This window comes from Sciurus vulgaris (genome assembly GCF_902686455.1).
Source record: "Sciurus vulgaris genome assembly, chromosome: 1".
Classification (NCBI taxonomy): Eukaryota; Metazoa; Chordata; class Mammalia; order Rodentia; family Sciuridae; genus Sciurus; species Sciurus vulgaris.
The window spans coordinates 109,778,093-109,805,661 of NC_136461.1; the positions used below are offsets into that span (position 1 = coordinate 109,778,093).

The window sequence follows — 27,569 nt, forward strand, 5'->3', positions numbered from 1 at the left end:
CACTCATACATTGCTGGTGGGACTGCAAATTAGTTCAGCCACTCTGGAAAGCAGTGTGGAGATTCCTTAGAAAACTTGGAATGGACCTACCGTTTGACCCAGCTATCCCACTCCTCGGCCTATACCCAAAGGACTTAAAATCAGCACACTGCAGATACAGCCACATCAATGTTCATAGCTGCTCAATTCACAATAGCCAGACTATGGAACCAACCTAGGTGACCTTCCATTGATGAATGGATAAAGAAACTGTGGTATATATATACAATGGAATATTACTCAGCTATAAAGAATAATAAAATTATGGCATTTGCAGGCAAATGGATGAAATTGGAGAATATCATGTTAAGTGAGATAAGCCAATCTCAAAAATCCAAAAGAGGAATGATGTCACTGATAAGCGGATGATGACACTTAATGGGGGGTGGGAGGGGGACAGGAATGGAGGAAGGAGGGACTGTATAGAGGGAAAAGAGAGGTGGGAGGGGTGGGGGGGAAGGAAAAAAATAAAGGAATGAATCAAACATCATTACTCTATGTAAATGTATGAATATGCAAATGGTATGCTGTTACTCCATGTACAAACTGAAACAACATGTATCCCATTTGTTTACAATAAAAATAAATTTAAAAAAAAAACTAAAAAAAAAAAAAAAAACGTGGTACAACACTGCCTTCTAATGGGTAGAAAAAGAGCTGCAGCCTCCTGGGCGCCCGCTATCCATTGGCTTCCCCAGGTCCAGGAAATGATTAGCTTGTGAGGGTGTTTGCTTTCAGAAGCAGGCGCTCTCTTGTTCAGTCCTTTCCTAAAGCCAAGTACTCAATCTTCACCCACACATAGCACCTTCCCTGAATCAATCCTCAATGGCTGCACCACACCCTCCTTCACACACACTCTCTCCCACATCTGAGATGGCTGTGTCTAGGCTGGGTACTGAGAGCAAACCCCTTGATCCTGTCTACACCCTTCACCATCCCTCAAGGAGAAGGCCTGGGAACAAACGGCCGCCATGCAGAGCCCCGCCAACCTGGCTTCATTCAAACTAGTGAAACCAGGCATGAGGATATTTCGGTGCTTAGCTGGATTTTGCAACTAACCAGGGAAGGATGTAGTACATTCATTGTTGGGGAGTTTGTAGTATGTAACAATAGAGAAAGGTTATTCTTTTTTTTTTTTCCTAAATATTTTTTTTAGTTGTCAATGGACCTTTATTTGTTTACTTATATGCAGTGGTGAGAATTGAACCCAGTGCCCCATACATGCTAGGCAAAAGCTCCTCTGTGCTACAACCCCAGCACTGATCATGGTTTTTGAGACTTGCTGAAAGTGAAAAAACACCTCATAACTAAGTAACCCAGCAGAATGTGCATCATCCAGGCCTCCTGCTGCAGGAAGAGCCCACCAGTCTGGGGAACACCCAAAGGCCACCTATATAAGCCATCTTGGATCAGCTTCCTGGCAAGAAGGGCTTTGTGACAAGAGTTCCCCTTTTCTCTTGTTGAGCTAGCTTTCCAAATAAAGTCACCTTCCTTGACTCAACACCTTGCCTCTTAATTTAATTGGTCAATCGTGGGACAGGCAGCCAGACTGTAATTCCAGCAGCAATACAAGGTGCATTGATTTTTTTTTTTAATTTAAGCAAATTTGAGTCCTTCAACTGGTATCAGATAAACAAACTGTTGCATCTATACTATGGAATTCTATTCTGCAATAAAAAAGTAACCAACTACTGATACACACAACAAAAGGAACTTTTTGTTTCAAATATATTATTATTTTGAGCACAGAAAGATTAAAAAAGGGATGTAGCTTAGTGTGGTGCACATGGGCAAGACCCTGGGTTGAATCCCCAGTATATTGGGGGGAGAAAAAAAGGCTACTGACAACTCCATTCATATGATGCCCTAGGAAAGCAAAACTATAGCAATAGAACAAACAAATGGGTGGTTGCCAGGGTGTAGGAGGGGTTGGTCACAAAGGGGCAGCACCCAGGGTCTGTTTGAGTGATTAAACTGTCTTATCTCTTGTCTGTGGTGGTGGCGACGCAACTGATGCATTTGTACCCCAAAAAGATGAATTTTACTATTTGTAATTCTACTTCATAAAACTCATTGTTGAAATAAAACAATAAAAAAGGGACATCAGGAAAAAAAAGAGAAATATGTGTACATATATATGTCCAAGAACCAATGAGCACCCCCCACTCCCCCCCCCACACACACACACAAAAGAAATTCTTAATGAAAAATTAAGGAATCATTTCCACTGAGGTGGTCAAAATTGTCAGTTAGGATATATGTTCACTGTAGTGCTCAGTGGGCTGCCCTGCGAGGAGTCTCAGTGTGGTAGGTCCGCAGGTGCAGACACTCCCCACGTGAACCGGCTGGGTGTCACCTGGCCCAGGCAGGCAGCAGGTAGGCGCTGGGTTTGCCGTGCAGCCTGGATCTCCATTAGGGCTGCCTACAACCAACTCACCCTACGACCTCTTGGGGCTCTTTCCTGGGCTGTTGGGCACAGAACACGCCTGCTGGGGAAGGCAAGGAGGCGTGACAGTACCCCCAGTTGTCAGTCTGCCATCTTAGCCAGCCATTGGTCCAGTTGTCAGTCCGCCATCCTATCCAGCCATTGGTCCACTTGTCAGCTTGTGCTTGGCAGTCATTGGCTTAATCCGTTGCCCGCAAATTTCAGCTGCTCAGCAATTGGCCCGATCATCCTTAGCCTGGGAAATTCAACTACTTAAGCCAAGCTCCTCCACCATGCTCTCTGGCGTTCTCTCTCTCTCTCTCTCTCTCTCTCTCTCTCTCTCTCTCTCTCTCTCTCTCTCTCTCTCTCTCACTCTCTCTCTCTCTCTCTCTCTCTCTCTCTCTCTCTTTCCATTTGTTCTTGAATGTTCTTGAACTATCTACTGAGCATGAGTATAAGGGCAAAGGGTTGTTTAAACCTTCCTCTTTTTGTGTTGCTTACCAAGTTGCCAGTTGGAGTTCAAAAATTCTCTGCTTCCCTTCTCACCAGTAGGAGGTAGGATGGGATGGGAAGTCTTGTCACAGCTGGAGTTCTGTCAGCACAGACCAGATCACTGCACTCCCAGGGTGTGGCTGCTGCAGAATTCTTTTTTTTTTTTTTTTTTTTTCCTCTGAGGAGCCAGGGATTCGAACCTTGGCCCTTGGGCATGCTAGGTGAGCACTCTCCAAAATGAGCTATTTCTTCAGCTCATGTTGCAGGGTTCTAAGAGTGGAATTTCTGAAGGTGGGGCTTAGGTCTAATAAGGTCTCAGGGGTGATGACTGCTCTGGAGAAACTGGATCAACACGTGGGGCTCAGCGCTTACCCTATCTCTGCTGGGAGTCTGGATTACAGGAGTCACCACTCAGTCGGACAGGGAAGCCAATCCTTCACATCCTCTGCTGCCCATGGACACAGCCTTTCCAGGCTTCTTGGGTTTGGTCCTTGAGCTTAGACACCTACTTATTCAAATTCCTGACCTGGTTCTGCAAGCCATCAGACTCAAAGGGGAAAGTGAGTCAGGCTCCCCTTCACCTTTCCGGCTTGAATTCCCCTGGGTAAAATATCCTCTGTGCTCCAAAGCAAGGGGTGGGGGGCAGTTGTCTAATAGAAAAGCTAAAACAGACAGATGGACAGAGAGGGCACCAACTGATGACAGTGAGGAGCTTGTAGACAGGGGAAGAGATAAGGAAAGGAGAAAATTCCAAAGACCATAAAAAGAACAGGCCAAAACTCCCCCAATGGATTCCCAGCTCTGGGGCCCCTTCTCTTCAGAAAAGTCTATCTCTGTTACCTTTAGCAATAAACCTGCTTCTTGCTTGCTATCTGTGTGTCCTATTCTTCAATTCTGTGCTGAACAGAGACAACAAACCCAGCACCCCCGATAGTAACATAGCTGCATTTGCTCAGATCTCCCAGTTCCTGCAGCACATGCTGCAGCGTGACCACCTCAAGATGGCTCCCGCCTCAGCTCTTCGGCACCAGTTGGTAAATACCATGCAAGGTACAACCTCTGGATCAGCTTTGGGGGCAGGCTGCTTTTCTGATCTCAGAATTTTTCTTACTAAATCTGTTGTGCTTCTCTGCATTCTCCCTTTTTTTTTTTTTTTAATTACTTGTTTATTTTGTACAGACTGCATTTTGATTCCTTGTACACAAATGGGGTACATCATTTTGTTTCTATGGTTGTGCACGATGTAGATTCATACCATTCGTGTAACCATACATGTACATAGGGTAAGGATGTCTGTCCCATTCCACCATTTTTCATACCCCTCCTCCCTCTCATTTCCCTCTACATAATCTTGTATCCAAATTTCTGAGTCTCTAAGATACTTTGATGGCCCAATACTGTTTTAGTGAAATCACTCTTTCACCAACCTCTCAAGCAGTATTTCTGCTGCTTGGATCCCAGTTCAGACTTCCCCTAACCCTTGAATTTCCCTGCACTGTTTATTTTTAAAGGTCTTTTTTGTTTGTTTCATTTTGAGTGGTTTGTGTTGTTTTGCAATTGTTAGCACAAAAAGACTGATGTGGACACTAACTTCGCAGATCATCTCTTCATTCAGGAATGAAGTCTCCTGCAGGACTGGATGAAGGGTGGGAACGGGGTGACGCTGCTGGACCCACTCTCCTGGTGGAAAATGGGCTACTGAATAAAAGAGGAGACTGGGTTTATATAGGTTATACTGTGAGGGGACTTAAGTAATGAGCATGTCTGCTTGAGCACTCAGGAATTTGGGGTTCGTCTTACTGGGTGAAATGGGAGGGGTTCTGGGGTCAACAGTTTGAGCACTCAGGAAACGGCTTTGTGAAAATTTGAAAATTCATTTTTACTGGGCAGTATTCTTACTTGGAGAAGAATGGAGGGTCTGGGGTCAATGTTCAGTGCTTATCTCTTTCCCTTTGGGTTCCCATTGTACAGCCACTGGGAAAGGATTTATCTGGGGAAGGACCAATGCTTTGGATTCCTTTCTATGGGATTGTTCTGTAATCGGGAAGGAATGCACTGGGAAAGGAACAATGCTATTAATGTAAGGCTTTCTTTTTCACTCCCTTTTCTCAGGCCTCACTATTTTGGGGTTTTTCATTTTCTATATCCAACAGCAATATCTAATGTTTATCTGAGTATTTTTCCTCTCATGATTTGTAGTTCTCATCTCTTGAAGCTCAAGTGGTATAAATATGTACATGTGTGGACATATAATCTTTCCAAATATGTAGAAGAAATTATATTTTTCAATATCCATTGTCTGCTGTGTCTAATCCCTGTAAGTTTTGAGTCAATTTATTTTTTTCTCATTACTTAAATTTCCTCTTTTTTGAATGCTTCATAATTTTTTATTGGATCTCAGATATGGTAAATTTTATCTTGCTCGGCGCTAGGTATTTTTGTTTTCTGTAAGTATGTTTGAGCTTTGTTCTGGCATGCAGATATGTTGAATTAACTTGATCCCCATGACTTGGCATTTTAAGATTTAGATTTTGCTTTAGTTTTTTTTTCTATGATCACTGTGACAAATTACAGCAAATTCAGTGGCTTAAAACAACACAAATTATCATACACTTCTTTGGTTTCTAACTCCAAAACGGGTCTCTCTGGGTTAAAATTAAAGCCTTTCTTTCCTGGAGGCTCTAGGAGAGAATCCATTTCCTTAATTTCCAGCTCCCAGGGGCTACCTACATGGCTTGGTTCATTATCCTCTTTTTCCAACTTCAAAGTCAGCAAATAGGTCAAGATCTTTTCATATCACATCACTCAGAGCTTCTTCCATTTATAGTTGGGTCCAACTGAATAATCCAAGCAAACTCCCCATTTCAAGCTAACCTTAATTCCATCTGTAATCTTAGTTACACTTTGGCATATAAGCTAACATAATCATAGATTCTGGGAATGAACACAAGATATCTTTGGAGGGTCAATTTTATGCCTACTATCAGCATTCAGTCTTGAGGGAAATGTTCCCTACTACTAATGGAAAATTCTTATTTGGTACTCCATGTCCTCAACTTAGGCAGTTCACTAGACTGTAAATTCATAACTTAGAAATTTCCAGTCATAACTCAGAAATATTCTCAGGGTAGTAAGCTGAGGCAATCAATTAAAGGGTCCACCTCATTTGTTTTCCATATTTCAGAGGTCATCCTTCTTCATTCCTTGTTATTTAGTATCTATGGTAGTTTGAATGTATCTCCCAAAAAAGTATGTTACAAAATTAAATTCCATTATCATAAAATTAAGAGGTGATTAGGCCATGAAGATTCTGCCTCATTAATGGATTAATACTGTTACTGTGGGAGTGGGTTTATTATCATAGGATTGAATTCCTTATAAAAGATTGAGTTCCACCCTCCACATGGGATGACATAGCACAAAGGCCCTAGTCAGATACTAGCCCCTTGTTCTTGACCTCCTAGTCTCCAGAACTGTAATAAATAAATGTTTTACACGTGTATGTGTACATATATATGTAGTGTGTGTGTGTACCTGGGATTGAATCTAGAGGTACTTAACTAGAGCCATGTACCCAGCCCTTTTTAAAATTTTTGAAACAGTTCTCACTGAGCTGCTTAGGACCTCGCTAAGTTAGAAACTGCTGGCCTTGAATTTGTGTTCTTCCTGCCTCAGCCTCCAGGGTTGCTGGGTTTGCAGGTATGCATCACCATGCCTGGCTTCTTTGCAAATTTCTGAATCTTCAGTATTCTATTATTGCTGCACAAATAGACTAAGACAACGTCTGAAAACTATTGGTTCATATATTGTGTTTGGAATGTTGTTTTTGGTGGCAGGGTAAATCTAGTTCATGATATTCCATCTTGCCTAGAAGTCTTCCTAGTAATTTTTGATTGGCTGTCAATCATGGTAGCTCTTTACCATGTTGAGAGGTGGATATTTTTGATTCTGACAGGTATCCTTGAGTTTTGTTCTGGTATACAGTTTGCTTCTTCAAAAACATTTTGGGAAGCTCTTTAGTTATAATACTCTACCTTACTTCAATACTTGCAAAATGTTTTAGAACCATGTGCTTCAGTTGACTCTCCTTGCTTTAGTTAGTCTTTATGACCTTAACATCATACATCTTTAAGATTTTACTCTGCTTCTTATAAGCTTTTGTGGTGTCTCTCTGTACTTCCCATATAGTAAATGTCCTTTGGGGGAAAACTGGCTGCACATCTGAAGTCCCTCAAGTTTCCAACCAGCCCTCTATTATCTCATACTGCTAGTAGCTTTATTATCTTATCAGATATCCTCTGGCTAGGCAAAGGTCATACACAGTCCAGACCCATAATCAGCAAATGGTTCTAGAGGATAAAATGACTATTGATCTCAGTTCACCTTGGACAGTTCTACCTTTTCTCCTGAACTTTTAGTTCATCTAGTTGTAGTTGCTACCACAGTTCTCTGCTGCATCTGAAAATAAGATGCTACTCCTCAGAATCCTCTGAGCCCAGACTAGCTCTTAATCTGGTGGATCTCTGGATTGTCATTTCCTTTTATTTCATCTATAGATACTCTTAACTGTAAATTACTCTCCCAATCTATAGAATGCAACTCGGCTAATTGGAAGGAAACACCACCTTCAGGTAATCACAAACATTTACAAACATTTGTGTATTTAAAATGTTCTTAGCCTGTCCAGATTCCCTCTCTCTTATTTTCTAAGGCCCTATTAAGGACAACACCCATGACACTATTCAGTTCTAACCCCCAACTTGTAATTGTGACCCAGAACTACAATTTTGTAATTGATAACAGAAATCCCTGAAAACAAGAAGATAGAGCTATAGGGTCACAGTTCTCAGTTATCAAGGGAATGGAAGTCACAATTTCCCCCCTTAAGATCCAGGTACACAAGTCTGCAATAATCTTGACTCCTTCAGGTACCCAAAATCTTTACTTGATCTTCTCATAAACTGTCACTATTAAGGACTTTGGAAGCAGTAGTGAAGGGAAATTAGATCCCAAGTAGTTGAGAAGTATGTGGAAACCTACTTGGAGTCTTAAAATACATAGCATACTACCTTACGCCTTCTGATTTCTGACAAAAGGAAACACTCAAGACTCTTTCAGAATATGAATGAGTGTATGAAAAGTGCTAACTGGACAGAAAACATGAAGAAGTTTATCTTCAGTCAATTTAAGTGCCCTGGAGACAGGGGATGTTAGGTAAAGGCAGGTGGCACTCCATAACTGCGTATGTGCTGCTGGATGATTACCACAGAGGCCAGAGGGAAAGGGAAAGAGAGATTCAGGATGTCCCTGAACCACCTCTGTCATTGGTCCTTGTCACTGCAGGAGAGCCAGGGTGGGTTTAGAAAGGAGAAAGCAAAAGGCCACAAGTCAAGTAGACCAGAAAAAGATGCTTTAGAAAGCACACGCCAATTCAAGTTTGGCCTTGATGGAATCATCGTCATTTTTTTCAGTGACTAAGCCACATGTTTAGAACATTCTTCCAGAGGCGGTGTCCATATCTCATCTACCACTAGTCTGCAGGCATTGTCTGGGCTTGCTAGAGGTTTGTGGTTAACTATTTTGCTCCATTCCTATTATCACCATTTTTCTTACATGTTCTTCTGTGTTATATCTCCATTCCCTCATTAACTCCCTTGTTAAACTGTGGTCACTCCCACATTGTCATCTCTTCTCACCCTTAAGAAAGTTCAACTCAGTTGAATCTTTAGAGAACTAAATACAGGGGAGCATGGCTGTTTTAGGAAAAGAAGTCCAGAAGCCAGCTATATGAAAACCCTGTGAAATAAAGTGACAAGATCCAAGAATGAACATATTACACTCATGGCCCTGAACAAGACCATCTTAAGGATATCTGATCTGCTGTCAGAATGAAGTATATAATCTATTTTCATACAATGAAGTATATAATTTGACAGAGAAAGCAAGCTATGGAGAGTCCAGGATAATGTTCTTCAACCCTAAATGTCTATTACAATCACCTGAGGGAACTTAAAAAATATGTATGGACCACACATCAGAGATTTCCATTTAATTGGGGTGAAGGTAGTACACTGGGCATTAATGTTTACAGAATCTCCAGAGGTGATATAAATGTGCAGCTGGGAATGACAATCATTGGTCTAAGATCTCAGCTAATCTCACAGCATAATAGCTAAATGTGCAAAGTTTAGAAAAAACACTGAAAATAAAGTCACTGACTTGGTTTACATTCCCATAATTAACGATGGCATAGTCTGGAACAAAAAGAGGAGGAAATATGGCAGACGGAAGGACATCACTAGTGTACCTGCAGCCATGAATTCTTCTCTTTATCCAAATGTGTCTGTCTGGCAATTTACATTCTTCAGATTCTGAGATTATCAAGGCAGACAGATCTTGACACTATAGTCAGCAATCAATAAGTAACTCCAATATTATTGCTGTATAATACTTTTATTAAAGTTTTAATGAAAAAACCCCACATTTCTGTATGAGTTACATCATATAATTTTCAGGCATTTCAGAGTCAAGTGACAAATTACATGGAGAAAAGCTTTAAAATCCATACTTGTATTCCACTCCTTTGTGAAATATTAAAAAGCAGCCTCCGTACCTTAGCATTAAAGGTTACAAAAAAGCACCACTTAAAGGATCTCACATATTTTATTCCCTTCAAATCATAGTCTTTATCCTCCCTTTATGGCAGACAGAGCTATACTCCTTCCAAATGCTTTAGTGTAATACCAATCAACATCTCCAGTTCACCAAAATTCAAACAAGTCTCACATATGAGACCCAGTGCAGGGCTTAGGACTAATCAACAATGAGCTTTGGCTGTCCTAAAACCACAAGGTGGGTAAGGTGCTCTGTAAAGGGGAATAGAAAACAAGTAAGATGATCAATGTCTAACAATACAAGTATCCCTTGACCATCTAACCTTAAACCTATAAAATCCAGAGTTTGGTATTTCACATCAATCTTACTGAAAAAGTACTGTGCTACATATAATTAAATATAAGTAAATACCAACTAATGTAGAAGCCAATAAAAATTTATTTTTTAATGAAGTTTATTCACTCCAAAGCACAAGTAAGAAAAACAAATCACACAAGGCCCAAATGAGGATCCTGGAGGGATTCCATGGCTCATAATTGGATTATACAAGTAACAGACTTGAAGTTTTTTTTCTTCCTTCCTTCCTTCTATTATAATTTTTTAAAAGATTTGGCTTTTTACTCCAAAAGTGTAGTTTCATTGCAGAAATCAGTCTTTCAATCTCCAGTTGTGATTGGCACTTAAGGAAAGACAAATGCCTACACCCATAAAGTTCTGAAAGACCCTTACTCCTACCAGGTCCTTCATCCCATGGGTAACTGGAGTCAGCAGCTCCTGGTAGAAGATAGTAAAAACTTGGCTTTAAGGATGAGTCAGAATAATATGTGAACAAATTATAGTTCTGCTTATAAGCTCATGCCCCAAATTGCTAGAATGTGAGGATGTAGAAATCTCTGAGAATAGAATATATTTCAAACACACAAACATAGACTATTGCATATCATTTTAAATTGAGGTCAAAATTTTGAAAGCCCTATTTCCCCAATAAAAGCAGGGAATTCTATCATTAGTGTTTCTCCTTCGTTTACACCCCAAATTACTATAAACCCAGTCTTGAGATATCACTTCTTTCCAAACTCCACTTCACTTTAGCAGCATGCATAGAATACTAACACTTTTCAAAAGTTTTATCTGAAATCCATTAGATTTACAAGGACTAAAAATAACTGAAAAAAATGTGTGGGCCTGGCTTGTCGGATCCTCTCAGAAACATCTCTTGGATGACTGTTTTACACGTTAATCATACAAGCATGTGTTAAAAAAAAGTCAGCACTATTGAGGGTACGTATGCCCTGCAGGGGTGTTGCCTACTGTGGTTAAATCTCATTCAAGTCTGAGCTTAACGCAACCTACTAACTTTGGTGTGGAAGTTTTCCATACCAGTGAGATGACTAACCTATGTATTTTATGTAACATTTAACTTTAGACTCTGGTAGAGTCTGTCTGACAAAAGAAGTTAAAGCAACAAACAGGAACAAGAAGCAAAGGAAAGATGTTCCACATAATGCTAAGTTTTGTACAATGAGATCCAAGGATGTATCACCAGGTTGTGTCTGATTTAAATTTTTTATAAAAATTATTTTCAGTTGCTTAATTCTTTATTTTCCTGATCTTACTCCTCAACTCACTCTTCCTTCTTTTCCCCTCAATCACAAAACCATATTGCTATTGTTTAAGGGTCAGCCCACCTTTAAGGGCTATTTTCTTATCCTGCCAACTTTGACTCAGCAAAATTCCTAGAGGTCAAAAAAAAAAAAAAAAGTTAAAAATTTATTTTTGCCTTTACTCATTTTCAAGCTCTAACATTCTCTTCTAAAGAAAATAATCTATCCCTTTAAGTTATCATTATAAAAGGGGAGTGAATTGTACTTTAGGCTACCTTTCTTCCCTGTCCAGAATAGTTTCTTGGTGATAGACCAAAACAGGGTATCTCAGGGCCATTTATTAGCAGGATAGAAAAGGGACAGTGTTGAAGTAGTCATTACCCAATTCCCTCTACCCATTCCCTTCCATACCCACTGATAGGTACCCATTTCACATCTGGCTGAACGATAAGAATTTGGGAAATAAATCTGTACATTTCCAGATTTTACCAGCAACAAAACCTACTCTCATTAGAGCCAGACCCAACTGACAAGAAGCCTCTGGCCTGAGACACATTGAAGAGATTTCTTTTTCTGTTCCACTTTACTGATAAACCTATGTGGAGTAAAAAGTTTGATACATTAACACAGATAATTGCATTTCAATACTGTTGACAAGAAATGAATACAAATCCTCCATGTAACAACCAGGATTTGAATCCTTCTAGGTGGCCCAATTATTTAATGGGTGTAGAATAAAAACAAAATTCCAGCACGACTGAAGACTATATAGATCCTGAGAGTTGGTTAAAATAGGATTTGGCCTGGATTTTTAAAATGGCACACCACTGACAAAATGGTTTGGACCATAAAAGGTTCTCCACAAAAGCCTTTTGTTGCAGAAGGTGGCTTTGAAAGGCAAAAACAGTACCTACTCTCAGCTTAACTACCACAGCACTTAGTAGTTTGCATTCCCTGGAAAACAACAAGCCCACACCTTACTGCCTCATATCTGGGATCAAAGAGGTCTATATTCCCAAAGAGTCAACTTTGCATGGAAAAAACAGAGGTAGCTAAACTGACCTATAGGTGCCCTTTCAGCGTGGCTGGGCTCATCTTAGCAATCAAGGAGTCTCTCAACCATCAAGTATGGCCTCCTTCGAGGTTGAAAGTTTGACTGCAGTTATCTGTAAAATGGAAGAGCCAAGATACTTGGAAAAAAATGTTTTATCTCTGAACCCCAAGGGTGAATTGAATACTTTTCAGTCCATAAATGGAAATCAGTGACCCTACTTCGTTACTGAACACATTTAAAAAGAAGAGGTAAAAATAAAATAAAAAAAATTATCTTATGACTATTTAGTACAAAGAGCCTTCCAGGAGTACTTCCTTGCTTCTTGGCCTTATACATCTTAAGAGTTAAGGGAATCTATTATGTGTATCAATGAGTCTGTATGAACTTGTACCAAGAGCAGTACTTGGTGTAAAGTTGAACATGGGTCTGGCCATATTAATATAAGAGTGCAGTCTTCTCTGGACTAGAGAAGAAAATCTTAAGGACCATTTATTAAAAGTCTGAAGTTCTTCAATATAGTCTCTTTAAGACCAATGAAAGGGCATATTTTTAATTAAAGAAAAATGCAGGAACCTAAAAATCTTTCACAGATGAAAGTCCTGGAAGTGTTCCCTAGTCCATCTCTTGTGTATGCTCTGAGAAAGCATAGCTGGAAGCAAGGTCAGGCCAAATGGGAAAACTTATGGAAATGCATCATACAGCCAAAGCTGTAGTAGAAATTAAAACAAAAAATAGATCTTCTGCATTATACCTTTTTTAGAAGGTTGAATCATATTTTCTTCAGTAGAAATTTAAAACAAGTTGTAACAAAGTGGCTTAGACCTCTGATGGGCTAAAAAGGAGATCTTCTGACAGCCCTCATCAATAAGGTGGGTCAGGTCCCACACAACTTTTCAAAGGCGTCACTTACTGAGTGAATTTTATATTAAAGGGGTCAGGTATGGGAACTGAAGGAGGCTAGTAAAGGAAGAATGTGAAATGAGAGAACGAAGCCTTCTTGTGAGGCATCTGTTACATAAAAAAAAAACAAAAAACAACAACAACAAAAAAAAAAAAAAACAGAGACTGTGCCACACACTGTGAAAATACAGAGACCCCATGCAAGAGAAGCTGCCCCTGCAAGGCAGAAGCTGTAAGTAGGGCAGCAGTCTAGCCCAAGTCCATTTCTTGGACACCCAAGGTAGCAGTGATAGAATATTCACCCAACAAGGATCCTAAGAGTTTGCTCTTCTTACATTTTAGGAAAAAAACCTCCCCATACAGTTATTCCTGAAGCTTCCCCAAACATGTCTTGGCAAATACCCACAGATAGAAAGAATATATCTAGCTGGGGCTAGGACGCTTCCAGTAACCTTCGTCTCATATATATACGTTTTCTTCTTAAAATAAATTCCATGAACTCATAAAGCTCTCATCTGCAATCAAATGCAAAAGCAGAGCATCCTATTCAGAGGCTCTGAAACACACATATTGGCCTCAAAGCAAATCAGCCTTCCAGTCTCAGGTAAGACTGGTTCAGTTCAAAAGCAAGGGAGAAGCTTCTCCTGAATCCATGGAGGCAAGACAGGATGCCTTCAGATGGGCTTGTACAGCAGCGTAGTGACATACTTCTTCTTGTAGCGATGGGTTGCGCTAAGGACCATCACACTGTCCTGCAAGGGAAAGAAACACATGAAGCTAATTTCTTAGTTCTAGTGGGAGGCAATTGCTCCCAGCCAATAGTCCTACACAGCCATTCACTGTTAACAGAGATAATTTGATATAAACCAACCAAAGAGGTTGGTTTTAGAGTCAGGTCAACTTCAGTTCCAAACTGGACTTCTACTGTTACTGTGGCCTTGGGTAATCTACTTAAGGTCTCTAAGTCTTTTTTTCCCCTCATCATACAGAGAATAACACCCTCCCTTAATGTGGTTTAGATGATTACAGAATATCTGACACAGTACCTGACACATGAAAGGTGCTGAAGAAACTACTAACTTCTTATCTCACTTCCTTCCTCATTTCAAATTCTAATACTGAGCTTAAAACTAGCAAAAAAGGAAATATCCTGGCATTTGTTTCTAGAAGGAAATATTAAATGCAATGAGAAGAAAAATAATCCTTCTAAACAACCATTTCTAAGCTCTAAAGCAGATCTAATATCCAGTAATGTCAGAGTTGAACTAAAAAAAAATCCTGATATAGAGGAAACTGAGGAATCCTCCTCTCTCATTGAAAAGAAGTAGACAAAATCCTCCTTGAAAGATATTCAAGAAGAGTAAGAAGTATCATTTCCCAGAATATGTTACAGACTGTGGATATACCATAGGATGAGATGGCAGGTTTGTGACTTCAATTGACAGTCAAGAAGCAGTTAAAGGAGACAAAATTCAATCAGAAGCCAAAGAACTCAAGTCAATCCAATTTACAAACCTTTCCCCCCATACTGTATTATCCATAATGAATGCATCTCAGGTTAACACTTTGACCAGAGAATGTTGACACAAAGCCTAAATATGACAGAAGGCAGGTAAAAATTCAACTTCAGTTGGGCATGGTGGTGTATGCCTGTAATATTAGTTACTCAGGAGGCTAAGGCAAGTTCGAGGTCAGCCTAGGCAACTTAGCAAGATCCTGTCTCAAAATTAAATAAAAATCTGGGGTGGAGCTCAGGGGTAGAATGCTTGCCTAGCATGCACAGGCCCTGGATTTGATCCCCAGTAAAACACACCAGCACACACAATCCCAGGAAAAATTTTGTAGAAATGAGAAGCAGGTCAAAAAAATCCCTATTTGGTAAACCTGGCATGATAATGCAGAGGATATAACATGGAATTAGGATAAGGAGACTGAACCTCAGTCCTGTCTGTTAATTACTGGCAATGTGGTCTTCTCTGAGCCTTAGTTTATCTATAAAACTGGGGTAAAAAATAATACCTAACAAGGTAATCATAAAAGTGAAATTCAACATTTTTAAATTTTCTATATTACCATATAATCTGTTATAGTTGGCTCTACCAGTGATTTCCCTAATCTAGCTACACACATCTAAGAAATAAAAGCAGTTTGCCAGGCACGCTGGTGCATGGCTATAATCACAGTGACTTGGGAGCCTGAGGCAGGAGGACCACAAGTTCAAAGACATCTTCAGTAATTTAGTGAGACCCTGTCTCAAAATAAAAATAACACAAAAAGGGTTGGGGATGTGACTGGATCTCAATGCTCTTATTTGAAATCTTTGGAGATGACCAGATCTTCAACTCTACTACAAAGCAATAGTAACAAAAACAGCATGGTATTGGTACCAAAATAGAAAGGTAGATCAATGAATGGTACAGAACAGAGGACACGGACACAAACCCAAATAAATACAATTTTCTCATACTAGACAAAGGGGCCAAAAATATGCAATGGAGAAAAGATAGCCTCTTCAACAAATGGTGCTGGGAGAATTGGAAAAACCATATGCAGCAGAATGAAACTAAACCCCTATCTCTCACCTTGCACGAAACTAAACTCAAAATGGATTAAGGACCTCAGAATCAGACCAGAGACCCTGCAGATTATAGAAGAAAAAGTAGGTCCAGATCTTCAACATGTCGGCTTAGGACCAGACTTCCTCAACAGGACTCCCATAGCACAAGAAATAAAAGCAAGAATCAATAACTGGGATAGATTCAAACTAAAAAGTTTTCTCTCAGCAAAGGAAACTATCAGCAATGCAAAGAAAGAGCCTACAGAGTGGGAGAAAATCTTTGCCACTCATACTTCAGATAGAGCACTAATCTCCAGAATCTATAAAGAACTCAAAAACTCTACACCAAGAATACAAATAACCCAATCAACAAATGGGCTAAGGAAATGAATAGACACTTCACAGAAGAAGATCTATAAGCAATCAACAAACATATGGAAAAATGTTCAACATCTCTAGTAATAAGAGAAATGCAAATCAAAACCACCCTAAGATTCCATCTCACCCCAATTAGAATGGCGATTATCAAGAATACAAGCAACAACAGGTGTTGGTGAAGATGTAGGGAGAAAGGTACACTCATACATTGCTGGTGGGGCTGCAAATTAGCGCAGCCACTCTGGAAAGCAGTGTGGAGATTCCTTAGAAAACTTGGAATGGACCCTCCATTTGATCCAGCTATCCCACTCCTTGGCCTATCCCCAAATGACTTAAAATCAGCATACTACAGAGATACAGCCACATCAATGTTCATGCTGCTCAATTCACAATAGCCAGATTGTGGAACCAACCTAGATGTCCTTCAATTGATGAATGGATAAAGAAACTGTGGTATATATATATACAATGGAATATTATTCAGCCATAAAGAATGATAAAATTATGGCATTTGCAGGCAAATGGATGAAATTGGAGAATATCATGCTAAGTGAGATAAGCCAATCTCAAAAAACCAAAGGACGAATGATATCGCTAGTAAGTGGATGATGACACATAATGGGGGGAGGGAGGGGTTAGTGTTAGGGTTAGAGTTAGGGTTAGGGAGGGGGGAAAGAATGGAGGAAGGAAGGACTGTATAGAGGGTAAAGAGGGGTGGGAGGGGTGGGGGGAAGGGAAAAAATAGCAGAATGAATCAAACAACAGTACCCTATGTAAATTTATGATTACACAAATGGTATGCCTTTACGCCATGTACAAACAGAGAAACAACATGTATCCCATTTGTTTACATTAAAAAAAAATGCATATAGATTGGAAGATGGTTACTGGCTTCATGGAGGACTTAGTAAAGAATAATGCTTGATTCAAAGGAAAAAAAAAAAAAAGACCCACTTGCTAAAATGTAAGTTGTTCTTAACCATTACTGTCACCTTCAGCTAAAATGAAGTAGCTGAGCAAGTAAACACTGCACAACATGTTACCCCTAACCTTTCACACAGCTGAGATGTGAGGAACCAAGGACACCACTTACCTTAATAGATAATGCATAGAGATGGTTCAGCATAACATGGTTGGGCTCTGGAAGTAAGGCTGGATCACACTAAGAGACACAAAAAAAAAATAAATAAAAAAGAATATCATTAGTTGTATGGACAAACCATCAGCTTACTCTTTCTCAGAGCTTTCTGGAACTGTTAAGAACACCTTATTGTTATCTCCTTTCAATAGTGTATCCACTCCAGTATGTATCAATAATACATTCTTACTACAGAAAATTTGGAAAATTCTCGGTTTGGGGTAGAAACCCTAAGCATCAAGATCTGCTAATCTTAATAGAGCTAAAACAAAAATCTTGCCTATGGAAGATTTGCATTAAATGGCAAAAATAATCTTAGTGAGAATCAATGAGAATGAATACAGAAGTCAATTACATGCAAAAAAAAATTGTAACTCTTTTGTATATCCCTAAATAAGTATTTCTTATCTCATGTTGGAATAGAAATCTCAGAAATTGGTTCTAGAATACACTGTGGCCCTGATTTTTTCAGGAACAGAGACAACTATAAGTTTTGATTTTAGTTCCTGAAGAAGCTAACAACACAGCCTTGGTAAAAGGACTCTATAGTGCTATTCCTATGTATATGATTTATAATCTCAATGTACCTTTATAGTAATCCCAACCTCTAGGATTACTGAATTTTGGCCCAGTTAATCCTACAGTTCCCCAGATCCTCCAGCAATATTCTTAGGATACTTACAGAAATATTAGTGTCCTTGTTAAGAATAACTTGGAGTAGGTGAGGAGGAAGGATGGGTGGGGATTTGAATCTCTCTTCAGATCGAAATACATACATTTCTTGACCATAAGGCCCAGGGGGTGAGCTGGAAAGATCTAAAAGGTATTTCCATAAATATGAGGAAACGTACAAAAATTAGGACAATGCATAGAAAAATACATGGCCACTAATATTAAATATAGAAGTCATTGGGTCTACAAGTCAAGTAGCACAAGGAAAAAGTTGCCTAACATGGCAACAAGATGCCATGAAGAGGAGAGGGGTCATAGCCTTGAGCTCAGGAAGGAGCTACCCTATTTATCAGCTTTACAACCTTGGAAAATGCCTTTACCACAGTCAGTTTCCTCATCCACAAAAATAAAAAGAATCCTGCCCTATTTCCAATGTTACTGAGGAAACTAAAGAGATAATGGATGTGAAGAGGCCTTGTAAACTTTCAAACAATTTAAACAAATTAGATTTCCTTTTTTCCCCCCACCCAAGTAACAGATAACAAGGTTACAAATTCTAAGATTACTGATACTACAATGACTGCAGCAATAAGAACAAGAGGTATGTAACAGTCATTAGGGAAATGCAAATCAAAACCATAATAAGATGCCATTTCATACTCACTAGAATGGCTATAATCAAAATGACAAACGAATAAGTACTGGCAAAGATGGAGAAGTTGGAACTTTCAAACGACAGTATTCCCATTGCCAGTGGGAATCTACAATAGCGGCCACATTGGAAAACAGTTTGGTAGTTCTTCAAAGAATTAAACAGAAAGTTACCACATGACCCACCAATTACATTCCCAGGTATATATCCAAGATATAATATGTGCCCACATGAAAACTTGTATGTTAATGATTATAGTACCAAAAAACAGAAACAATACAAATGTCTATCAATAACAAATTAACAAAATGGTATGTCCATACCATGATATATTATTGCATCATAAATAGATACATGTTTCAATATGGATGAACCCTGAAAACATTAATCTAAGTGAAAGAGTCACACAAAAAACACCATAAATAAGTAAATCCATAAAGACAAAAAGTAGACTTGTAGTTGATAGGAGTATGAGAAAGGAATGGAAAGTGACTGCAAATGGGTATAGGGTTTCTTCAGGGAATGATAAAAATGCTCTGGAATTAGTGGTAATGTAAAGCAACTCTAAATATACTAAAACTTATGAAACCATACAATTTAAAAGGATGAATTTTATGGTATGTAAATTATACTTCAAAAAATTGAAAAAAAAATGCATCTCAGAAGGAAAAATTTTAAAATAAACTGATTTTGTTTAAAGATTTTTAAAAAATGTTTTATAGTCTCCAGTGGAAGATTATAATAGTTCATTTAAAGAACTGATTTCAGTTAAACATATATGAAGCAAAAGCAAAATTAATAAATACAGTGATATTATACAATGTCTTAAAAACTTTCCAAAGCACATCCAGTTATTATGTCATGTGACCCACAAAACACTGCTGGGAAGTACACAGAATAGATTTTTTAATTTCCTAATCAACATCATCATCATCCAAAAAAAAAAAAAAAATACAAATTGGTTAAATAACTGGCTACACTAAACTTAGTGCAAAAAAATGTATTCTAAGGATTACCTCAATGGATTGGGAAATTAGGTGAAAGAGGGAAGTGAGAAATATCAAAAGTATGCTGGTCTTCTCTCTGTATACTTATGATTGACTATTATTCATTGGTTGCTTTGCCAGAATCACATAAAGCAAAAATGTAGTTACCAGTGGCCTCATAATTTAATTTGGTATTTTTAAACCCTTTTAAATCACTGCCCACCAGTCAAGAAGAATGTCTAGTTTAACTTTGAGAGTTTATATAATGAAAACATTATTATCCAAAATTCCCTCAATAATTATTATACTATGCAGTTTTAGAAACTACATGTCACCCTTATGCCCTGAGATTATTAATATGTTCTACTTCAGGACCTGTGATTGCTGAGAATCACTGAGTTAAGTTTTACAGTTAAGGAATACAGAACCAAAAGAATTGAGGGCCTTGTCCACAATGGTAAAACTGCTTAGAAGCAGAGGCAGGCTTTGAGAATAAGAGAGAATACTCAGTGTAAATACAGCACACAGTTCCTTAGATAATATAGCTCTTACTGTAAAGTAGCAAAAAAGTAATTACAAATGTGGTTTGGAGAATATTTGCATTACTGACATAGTAAATTAAGTAGAGATGAAGGTCTTAGAAAAAAATAATATTAAAGGAAACAAAAAGGGCTGGGAATATAGCTCAGCTGGTAGAGTGGCCTTGCAAGCACAAGGCCCTGGGTTCAATCCTCAGCACTGCAAGGAAAAAAAAAAAAATAGAAAGAAAAGAAAAAGAAACAAAAGTATATAGAGATCTTTTCCCCTACCAGGGATTTTTTTTTAAATAAAAAATTTACAAAATTTTGATTATATGCAAAAGAATTGCATGCTATTGTGTGTGTGGTTTTTGTTTTTTAAGCTACTTTTCCCCAAGGACTACTATACTTGAAGGGTCTCATAAAACTACAGAACTGCCAACTGATTTATCAAACTGGCAGATTAAGCTGAGGCAGCTTAATAAGACAAACAAGGCACATCTAGTCTCTGCTGGGTGATACCACCAAAGGTCAATGGAAAACTTGAAATATTACTAGAAAGAACTTTCAAACAATAGGTTATAGCCCACTAATGGGTTATAAAAAATACAATAGCAGCCATGTGCTGTGGCACAGGCCTGTAATCCCAGTGACCCAAAAGGCTGAGGCAGGAGGATCTCAAGTTCAAGGCCAGTCACAGCAATTTAGTGAGATCATGTTTCAAAATAAAAGGGATTGTGGTTGTGGCTCAATTCGTAGAGGGTCTCTGAGTTCAATTTTCAGTACCAAAATAAATAAATAAATAAATAAATAAATAAATAAATAAATAAATAAATATTTTTAAAAAACAGAAAAGAATACATCACAGGGAATAAAGGCAAACATTATACCACATATTACACTTCTGTATATCTGTGTATGTGTGTATTGGGTTGCAATGCAAAATAAATGCCTTACTGTAGATCCTGGGTTAAAAAGTTAAAGTACACTAGACTGAGATTATTTTGGTATAAAGAAGGGGATCTAAATGTTTATATAAGAAATATGTGCACATAGATACATGTGCACATAGATACATGTGCACATATATACAGGATTCAGAAGATTCCTGAGAAGAAACGGAAATAAACAAAATTAAAAGATCACTTTCAAGAAGGAAATTTAAAAACCACTTTTGGGTTACAAGAAAGACAAGGCAAAAGAGAGCAAATATTATAAAATTACCTCGACAAGATGTCTCAGAGCTTTCCATAGAATCTAGTTTTAAAGCATCAAACACCTCAAAATCAGATTTCTTGACATGGATCAAATTGTTAATCGTGCCAAGCTGACTGGTAACCACTGGCTGAAACAATAAGCAGAAAAAAATTCTTGAATTCCCTTTTCAAATCCCTCTCTTCCACCCAACCTCCTCTCTGCATCTACTAAAGGTTAAAAAGGATCACACTCAGCATCTCCATCTTTTATCGAGAGGAATCCTTTAGTGTAAGGGAACTGCTACCATCAATTCAGAGAGCAATGGTAGTTAAAATAAGGCTGCTAAGGCATGGTGACCTTTGAAGATCAAAACCTTACCTCTGATGGATCATGAACCCACTGTCCATCTACAAAAAACTTGTATTGGTGCTCTCCCTCAGGGAGATCCAGGATGGCAACAAAGTCATTATGGCTGTAGAAGAAAACAGAAGGTCAGGCAAGTTCCTTTAAGAAGACAGAATGTAGAAAACCAAGTGGTAATTACAGTATTATACCAATGACTTCCCATATCCCTAAGCCACTATGTCCCTTATGTAAAAAATAATGTATGAATCCAATCTCTTTATCTATATCATCTTGGACATATATTCGCCAACCCTTCCAACAACTTTGGTTCTTAAACCAATGCCTAGAAAAAAATAGTCAATGATCTCCCAAAATGGTTCATCTTGGTATAACTATTTTGCTCTAGCAGAACAGATCCCTCACAAGTATAAGTACCTTAACAGATTTGGGATATAGGAGTCCTTAAGGTACTTTCCATATTTTGGTGAGCCATTACTGGAAAAAACGATCAATCTGGTTATAAGGGCCATTCTAATAATCAGTTAATTCATTATTGCTCTGAAAGTACCACATAACACTACCACCTCGAACTTTACAGTGCATTTTGCTTTAGTGCAGAAGTCAGAGTAACAGATTCTGTCAGTTACAGGCTTCCCCCAAGCATAGAAAAGACCTGTGTAACACCACCCCACCCTAAAGAATACACCCACAAAGCTATTATAAATTCCCTTGAGGTAATGATATTCTAAGTGGTAAAGCATCTGACTCATGATGAGGTTAAAAAACAATGCCATAGATACTAAGTGGTCACAGAAAAGGACATATTCCAAAGAAACCATCTAGTGGGTGGAGATGGGAAGTCCAGCCTGTTCACTCTTATTAGAAAGGATATCGGGTTGGTCACTATTCCTGGACCCCTCAGCTTCAACCAAGACACTTATCTTCACCTCTTAATCAGTGGAATCTTGGTGCTCCAGTTGTTGAAAGACCCAGAAATGAAGACCTCCTTGCCTCCTTCAGACCAGCGGATAACAGTAGGCCGGGCCTGCTGGGTGGGCTTTATGGAGTCGTCCAAATCCTGCTGCCATGATACAAACTCTTTGTCCCCAGGGAGCTGTAAGAAGGAGTACGTCATCCCTAGAATAAATTGTGACCCAAGAATTCTTAAAAAGATCATCCTCCTTCTTAGGGTAAAGAGGGGTGCTAGACTTCAGCTAAGGAAATAAGCCTTAAATTAGAATAAATCAGATTTTTAACAAGCCATAGAAAAAGAACTCATCTTGAACCAAAAATGGACAAATGGCTTATGCTCAAGTGCTATATAAATCATAGTCTAACTTTTGAGTTTGCATATATTACTTACCCTTTCAGAGCCTCAAGATTGCCCTTAAAAAAAAAAAAAAAGAAAAGAAAAAGAAAACCCTATTCCCTACTGCCAGTTTAATTCATAAGCAGGCAATTATAACATACTTCTGAGTACCTCTTAAGAGAGAAAAAACTGAAAACAAAAGATGTCTATATTTTTAAAAATTAAGTCAGGTATATATTTTTCACAAGTAACTATAAACAGCTCTCAATTATCAGCTGTAAAGAAAGTTACAGATCCCAAACTTCATAAAAAATTTATAAACTCTATTTTAACTAATAGGTTACACAAAAAAGGGACATTAAAAATTTAATACTGAAGGTCTGGGGAAGTAGCTCAGTGCCAGAGCACTTGCCTAGCCTATGCAAGGCCCTGGGTTCAAGCCCCAGAACCACAGATTAATCAGTTAATTAATTAAAATAAAAAAACCAGTTCACTGATTTTTATAAAATGGAGAAATAGTGGGCTGAGAATGTAGTTTAGTGGTAGAGCACTTGGCCTAGCTAGTAAGAGGCAGTTTGTGTTCTAGTGAACAAAAATGTGGTCATGAAATCTTACTTGCTCACCTATGCCAGGTTTATTCTATTTGAGGTATACGAATGCAAACTTTGGCACCTCAAACAGCGAAAGACAAAAACACAGTTTCCTTTAACAAAAACAATTATATAATCAAATAAGGTTTGCAGGATTCTGAAAAATATTAACTCCTTAGTTTTTTTGTTGTTGTTGTTGTTTGGTTTTTTTCCTCGTTACCATCCCTTTAGACCAGTAGTTGGCAAACTGCAGCCAGTAAGCCAGGTGCTTTTATAAAGTTTTTACTGAAAAATAGCTATACTCATTTGTATGCCTATTATCTACAGCTGTTTTCATGCCACTGTGGAAGCAGTTGTGAAAGACTGTATTATCAACATAGTCTAAAATATTTACCATGTGGTCCTTTACAGAAAATGTTTGCTAAGCCCTGCCTTAAACTGGCTTAAACTGGTAACAGGTAAAAAGGACTATACACTGTTAAGTAAAGATATTACCAAACAAAACAATGTGCATTAAAAAAAAAAATGACTAGCTCATTTACTTGGGATTTTTTTGTGTGTGGTGGTGATAGGGAATGAAAAAGTCTACTTTCCATATTGTCTCTCACTATTCCTAAAAACTACAGTCTGAGAAACCAGGCACATAATCTAAAATAAAATCCAAGGTCTGGGGATGCAGCTCGTTGGGAGAGCACTTGCCTAGAATGCGTGAGGCCTTGGGTTCCAGCCCCAGAAGCGCAGATTAATTACTTAATTAACTAAAAGAAAAAAATCTGAAAAAAGAAAACTGAAGAGGCTTTTACAATATTACAAGGAATTAGCATAAGAGAAAACCTAGTACCCACATTCTAAAAGCAATGCATTCTGTCTGACTGGCTGCATTAGATAGGAATTTTTGCATATGCCTAAGAATAACCTAAGATTCTGATTCAGACATAGGATCTGGGAATCTATTTTTAAAATCATCCCAGATAAGACTGTGATTATGTTAAAATGGAGAAAAGAATCTCATCTTTTGAGGTACATCATAATTTGTTATAGCATCTGGAATTTATTTCAAAAAAATTGGTGGAGGAATAGTAGATTAGGGTATGGATGATATGCATTTATTTATGCTTTGACCAATCTCTAAACTTGGTGAGAGGTACACAGAGTTCATTATACTGTTCACCCTACTTTGTAAATGATTCAAATTTTCCATAAAGTATTTAAACAAATCTCAGGTGATTCCAATACATAAATAAGATTGAGAACCATTGAATTAGTCTGCTGAAAAAGGATGGGATCCAAAGTCGGCCCCACTGCTACTGTTTCTATCAATTATTTTACAATTTAGGATTTTTCATTTAGAATCTGAAAGCCACAAACTACTAATGCTCCAACATTTGGAGCAAAGCCCTTCCACTTATGACATGACATTTCTGTGGTACGAATGAATGCAGCTGACTAGAAAAAAGGTTGATTACTTTAAGTAAAACAGCAGAACCACTGGTAAATGAGGCAAAACAACAATTAAAATTATAGTTTGAAGAGGTTTTAGTAAAATACAGAGGGAAGAAAAGGGTAGGTCAAAAACCCTTAGATTTGGATGGGACCTTAAGAATTATATGAACCATTTTCTTGTTTTCCAAATGGCAAGATTGGAGTGAGGGAAAGAATGATCCAGAATAGGCCCCAATTCACACAGAACAATTTGGCTTTAATTCAGGATACCAACGACTTCAGTCACAGTTTGACAAATACAATGTACTTAAATCCTGAGTCACTGATGTAGGAAAAGGGTAAAAATATGAGGTCAATCACCTTGGAAAAGCTTTAAAGAAGTAAATACAGACGGCGGGGTAGACAGACCATATAAAGAGGAAGAAGTTCTGAAGTGGGAGAGGAAAGAAAGGAAAGGAATGGAGAAAAAGCCCCATGAAATGCCCCTTTCAACCACTCTTACTTCTCCCTCTATGATGATGTTCTCAATTGGGATCCAAAATAAATAAATAAATAAACCATAGCATCCAAATTTCATGTACCACTGCTGTGGCAAATAAAACTAATTTCTCTCTAAAGCCTCAAACATATCCCCCAATCGCCTCAATCCCTCCATTTTTCTATTTCACCCCTGAACAGCCTACCAGAAAGAATTAAATGTATTTATGCTGACACTTCTAAGTGATTAGAAACGTTAGGATGGTAATCACATTGCTGTCAGCTCCATCTGTCTTTTCTGTTAGCAGGGAACACAATTGACCTCTTCCTGTAACTCCTTCAATTGAAAGCAAGGTTCTCAGGGAAGCAATGAATTGTTGCTTTTAGGCTAAGGAAACATTTTGAAGGACTACTGCGGAGTGGAGCTAACTGGGAATCACTGGCTCTCCCACTTGGGAAGCTAGCCTGAAAGCACAGCCTGTGTAGCACAACTACAAAGTATAGGACGAAAACTGAACAGTCAAGTAAATGATGCCCTTTATTGATCTCCAAGACTAGGCACAAGTGGTGGCTGCTCACAGCCATGCCAAAAGGGAAAAGGACCCAAAGTGCAGAGTTCCTAAAAGAGCAAAAAGGATCCAAACAAACAGAAAATTCCAGGAAAAAAATTCACTTAGCCATTTCAAGGAAAATGTAAGCAACTGAGCTAGGGCCAGCGGCTCAAACAACCTGCCCCCTCAAGTTTTCCACCAGAGCTTACAACCTATAAATTGTTAGAAGAACCAAGGATGGTGAGGGCGGGGGAGGTGTCTATGGTCCCTGCCCTAAAAATGTGGCTCAAGGCTTGGTCAAAACACCAAGAAAACAAGAACTCTACGTCTGCCCTATATTGAGGCGGCACCACAAGAAGAATTTACGATCGAACACCTCCCTCCCCGGAATATCCATAAAAAAAAAAAAAAAAAAAAAAAAAAAATTCCCGTAACCCAGTTAACCCAGTTTAGTGTGATGAAAGGAGCCAAGGAAAGGAGGAGGAGCCCGGAAGCCAAGCAGCAGCTGCACCGCCACGGTCGGGGGCGCGGAGACGAGTACCTTGGAGTCCGGCAGGCTGAAGACGCCGGGGTCGTCGGTGCTGCCCACCATGATCTTGTGCTCCTTGCCCGGGGCATGGCCGCCGCCGCCCTCCGCGCGTGCAGCCTTGGCGCCGTGACGCTCCCCGGACACCCTGTCGCTGGTGGTGTTTCCCATGGCTGCAGCTCCAGTCGGGGGCCACCTGGCGCGGAGAGCTAAACCCGGCGGGGAACACCCCAGCAGCCGCGTCAGGGGCACCCCGCCCCGCCTCTGCGCCTGGGGACCCGGGAAGGGAATCCCCGCCGCAGGAAACCGGGCCGTGGTCCCCACCTCCCGGCCTACAGGGACTCCCGCAAGCCCCCGGTCTCCCGCTGCCCCCACTCTGGAAACCCGCCCTCGGGACCCCCCCGCATACCGCGCCCACTCCCGCACCCCGATCACCTCCAGCGATGCGCTCCCTCTTCCCAGGACCACAGGCGGGTTGGCCGTCCTGCGGGCAAGGCCACCAATAAAGTTATTGAAATTGAAGCCGCACCCCGAGCCAGGGATCTGGGTTTCCTCCTAAAATGGCTACAAGGCCCGTGGCGCGGGGCCGCCCCTGCGCCTTCCTGCTGCCGGCTACCGCGGCTCCCGGCCAGCCCGCCCGCCTCTCTAGCAGCCACCGCCGCTGCCGCCTCGATGGTGGGCGCGCAGCCTCCAGCGCCGCGCGGGGGCGTCGAGCAGGGACCGCCCTGCGGGGACACCACGCCCGAAGCGCCGGAGCAGCGGCCCTGCTCTGCGTGGAGAGGGGACAGCTCCGAGGACGCGCGGGGCTCGGTGCCGCAGAACCCGTGCAGCTTTCTCTACAGCCGCCTCCTGCGGCCTCTGGTGTGCGAAGAAACATTTTATGAGCCGCGTCTCTCTGAGCTGTGACCGGGATAGGTGGGTTCCTACAAGGAATAATAACATGGACTTTGTCTCCAGGCAGAGGGAAGTAGAGGTCAAGGCTAGAGGCTGAAACTGTGCAGAGCCACAGGAAGGACTAGTCAGCCCGAATTGGGGTCCTGGGGAATAATTCAAGATGGAGTGTCTAATAGTAGATAGACCCTGACAAATTAGTGGATTGTT

General features: G+C 39.6%; 1 protein-coding gene across 3 annotated transcripts; it reads right to left on the minus strand.

Moving 5' to 3' along the window:
• Positions 1-13,265: 13,265 nt before the first annotated feature.
• On the minus strand, positions 13,266-27,070 carry PRKAB2 (protein kinase AMP-activated non-catalytic subunit beta 2). 3 transcript variants are annotated; one of them, XM_079140448.1, is made up of 8 exons: positions 26,878-27,070; positions 26,484-26,677; positions 22,520-22,686; positions 21,606-21,699; positions 21,255-21,375; positions 17,885-18,018; positions 17,158-17,226; positions 13,266-13,881 (listed from the first exon to the last, which is right to left on the minus strand). In XM_079140448.1, exons 2-8 carry the CDS (start codon positions 26,637-26,639, stop codon positions 13,804-13,806), a joined length of 819 nt encoding a protein of 272 aa, XP_078996574.1. In that variant the 5' UTR covers positions 26,640-26,677; positions 26,878-27,070; the 3' UTR covers positions 13,266-13,803. The 3 variants fall into 3 exon arrangements, with proteins under 3 accessions (XP_078996574.1, XP_078996573.1, XP_078996575.1); XM_079140447.1 differs by having other exon boundaries at positions 26,904-27,035; XM_079140449.1 differs by lacking the exon at positions 26,878-27,070 and having other exon boundaries at positions 26,484-26,810.
• Between the last annotated feature and the right edge of the window lie 499 nt (positions 27,071-27,569).

Excerpts from the sequence above, each read along its gene's own strand:
- PRKAB2 (XM_079140448.1), bottom strand. The coding sequence starts at position 26,639 with ATGGGAAACACCACCAGCGACAGGGTGTCCGGGGAGCGTCACGGCGCC. Across the intron at positions 21,700-22,519 it reads AAGATTCCACTGATTAAGAG|CCATAATGACTTTGTTGCCA; the intron begins GTGAAGATAAGT and ends TTTCTTCTACAG. Across the intron at positions 21,376-21,605 it reads GGGTTCATGATCCATCAGAG|CCAGTGGTTACCAGTCAGCT; the intron begins GTAAGGTTTTGA and ends TTATTGTTTCAG.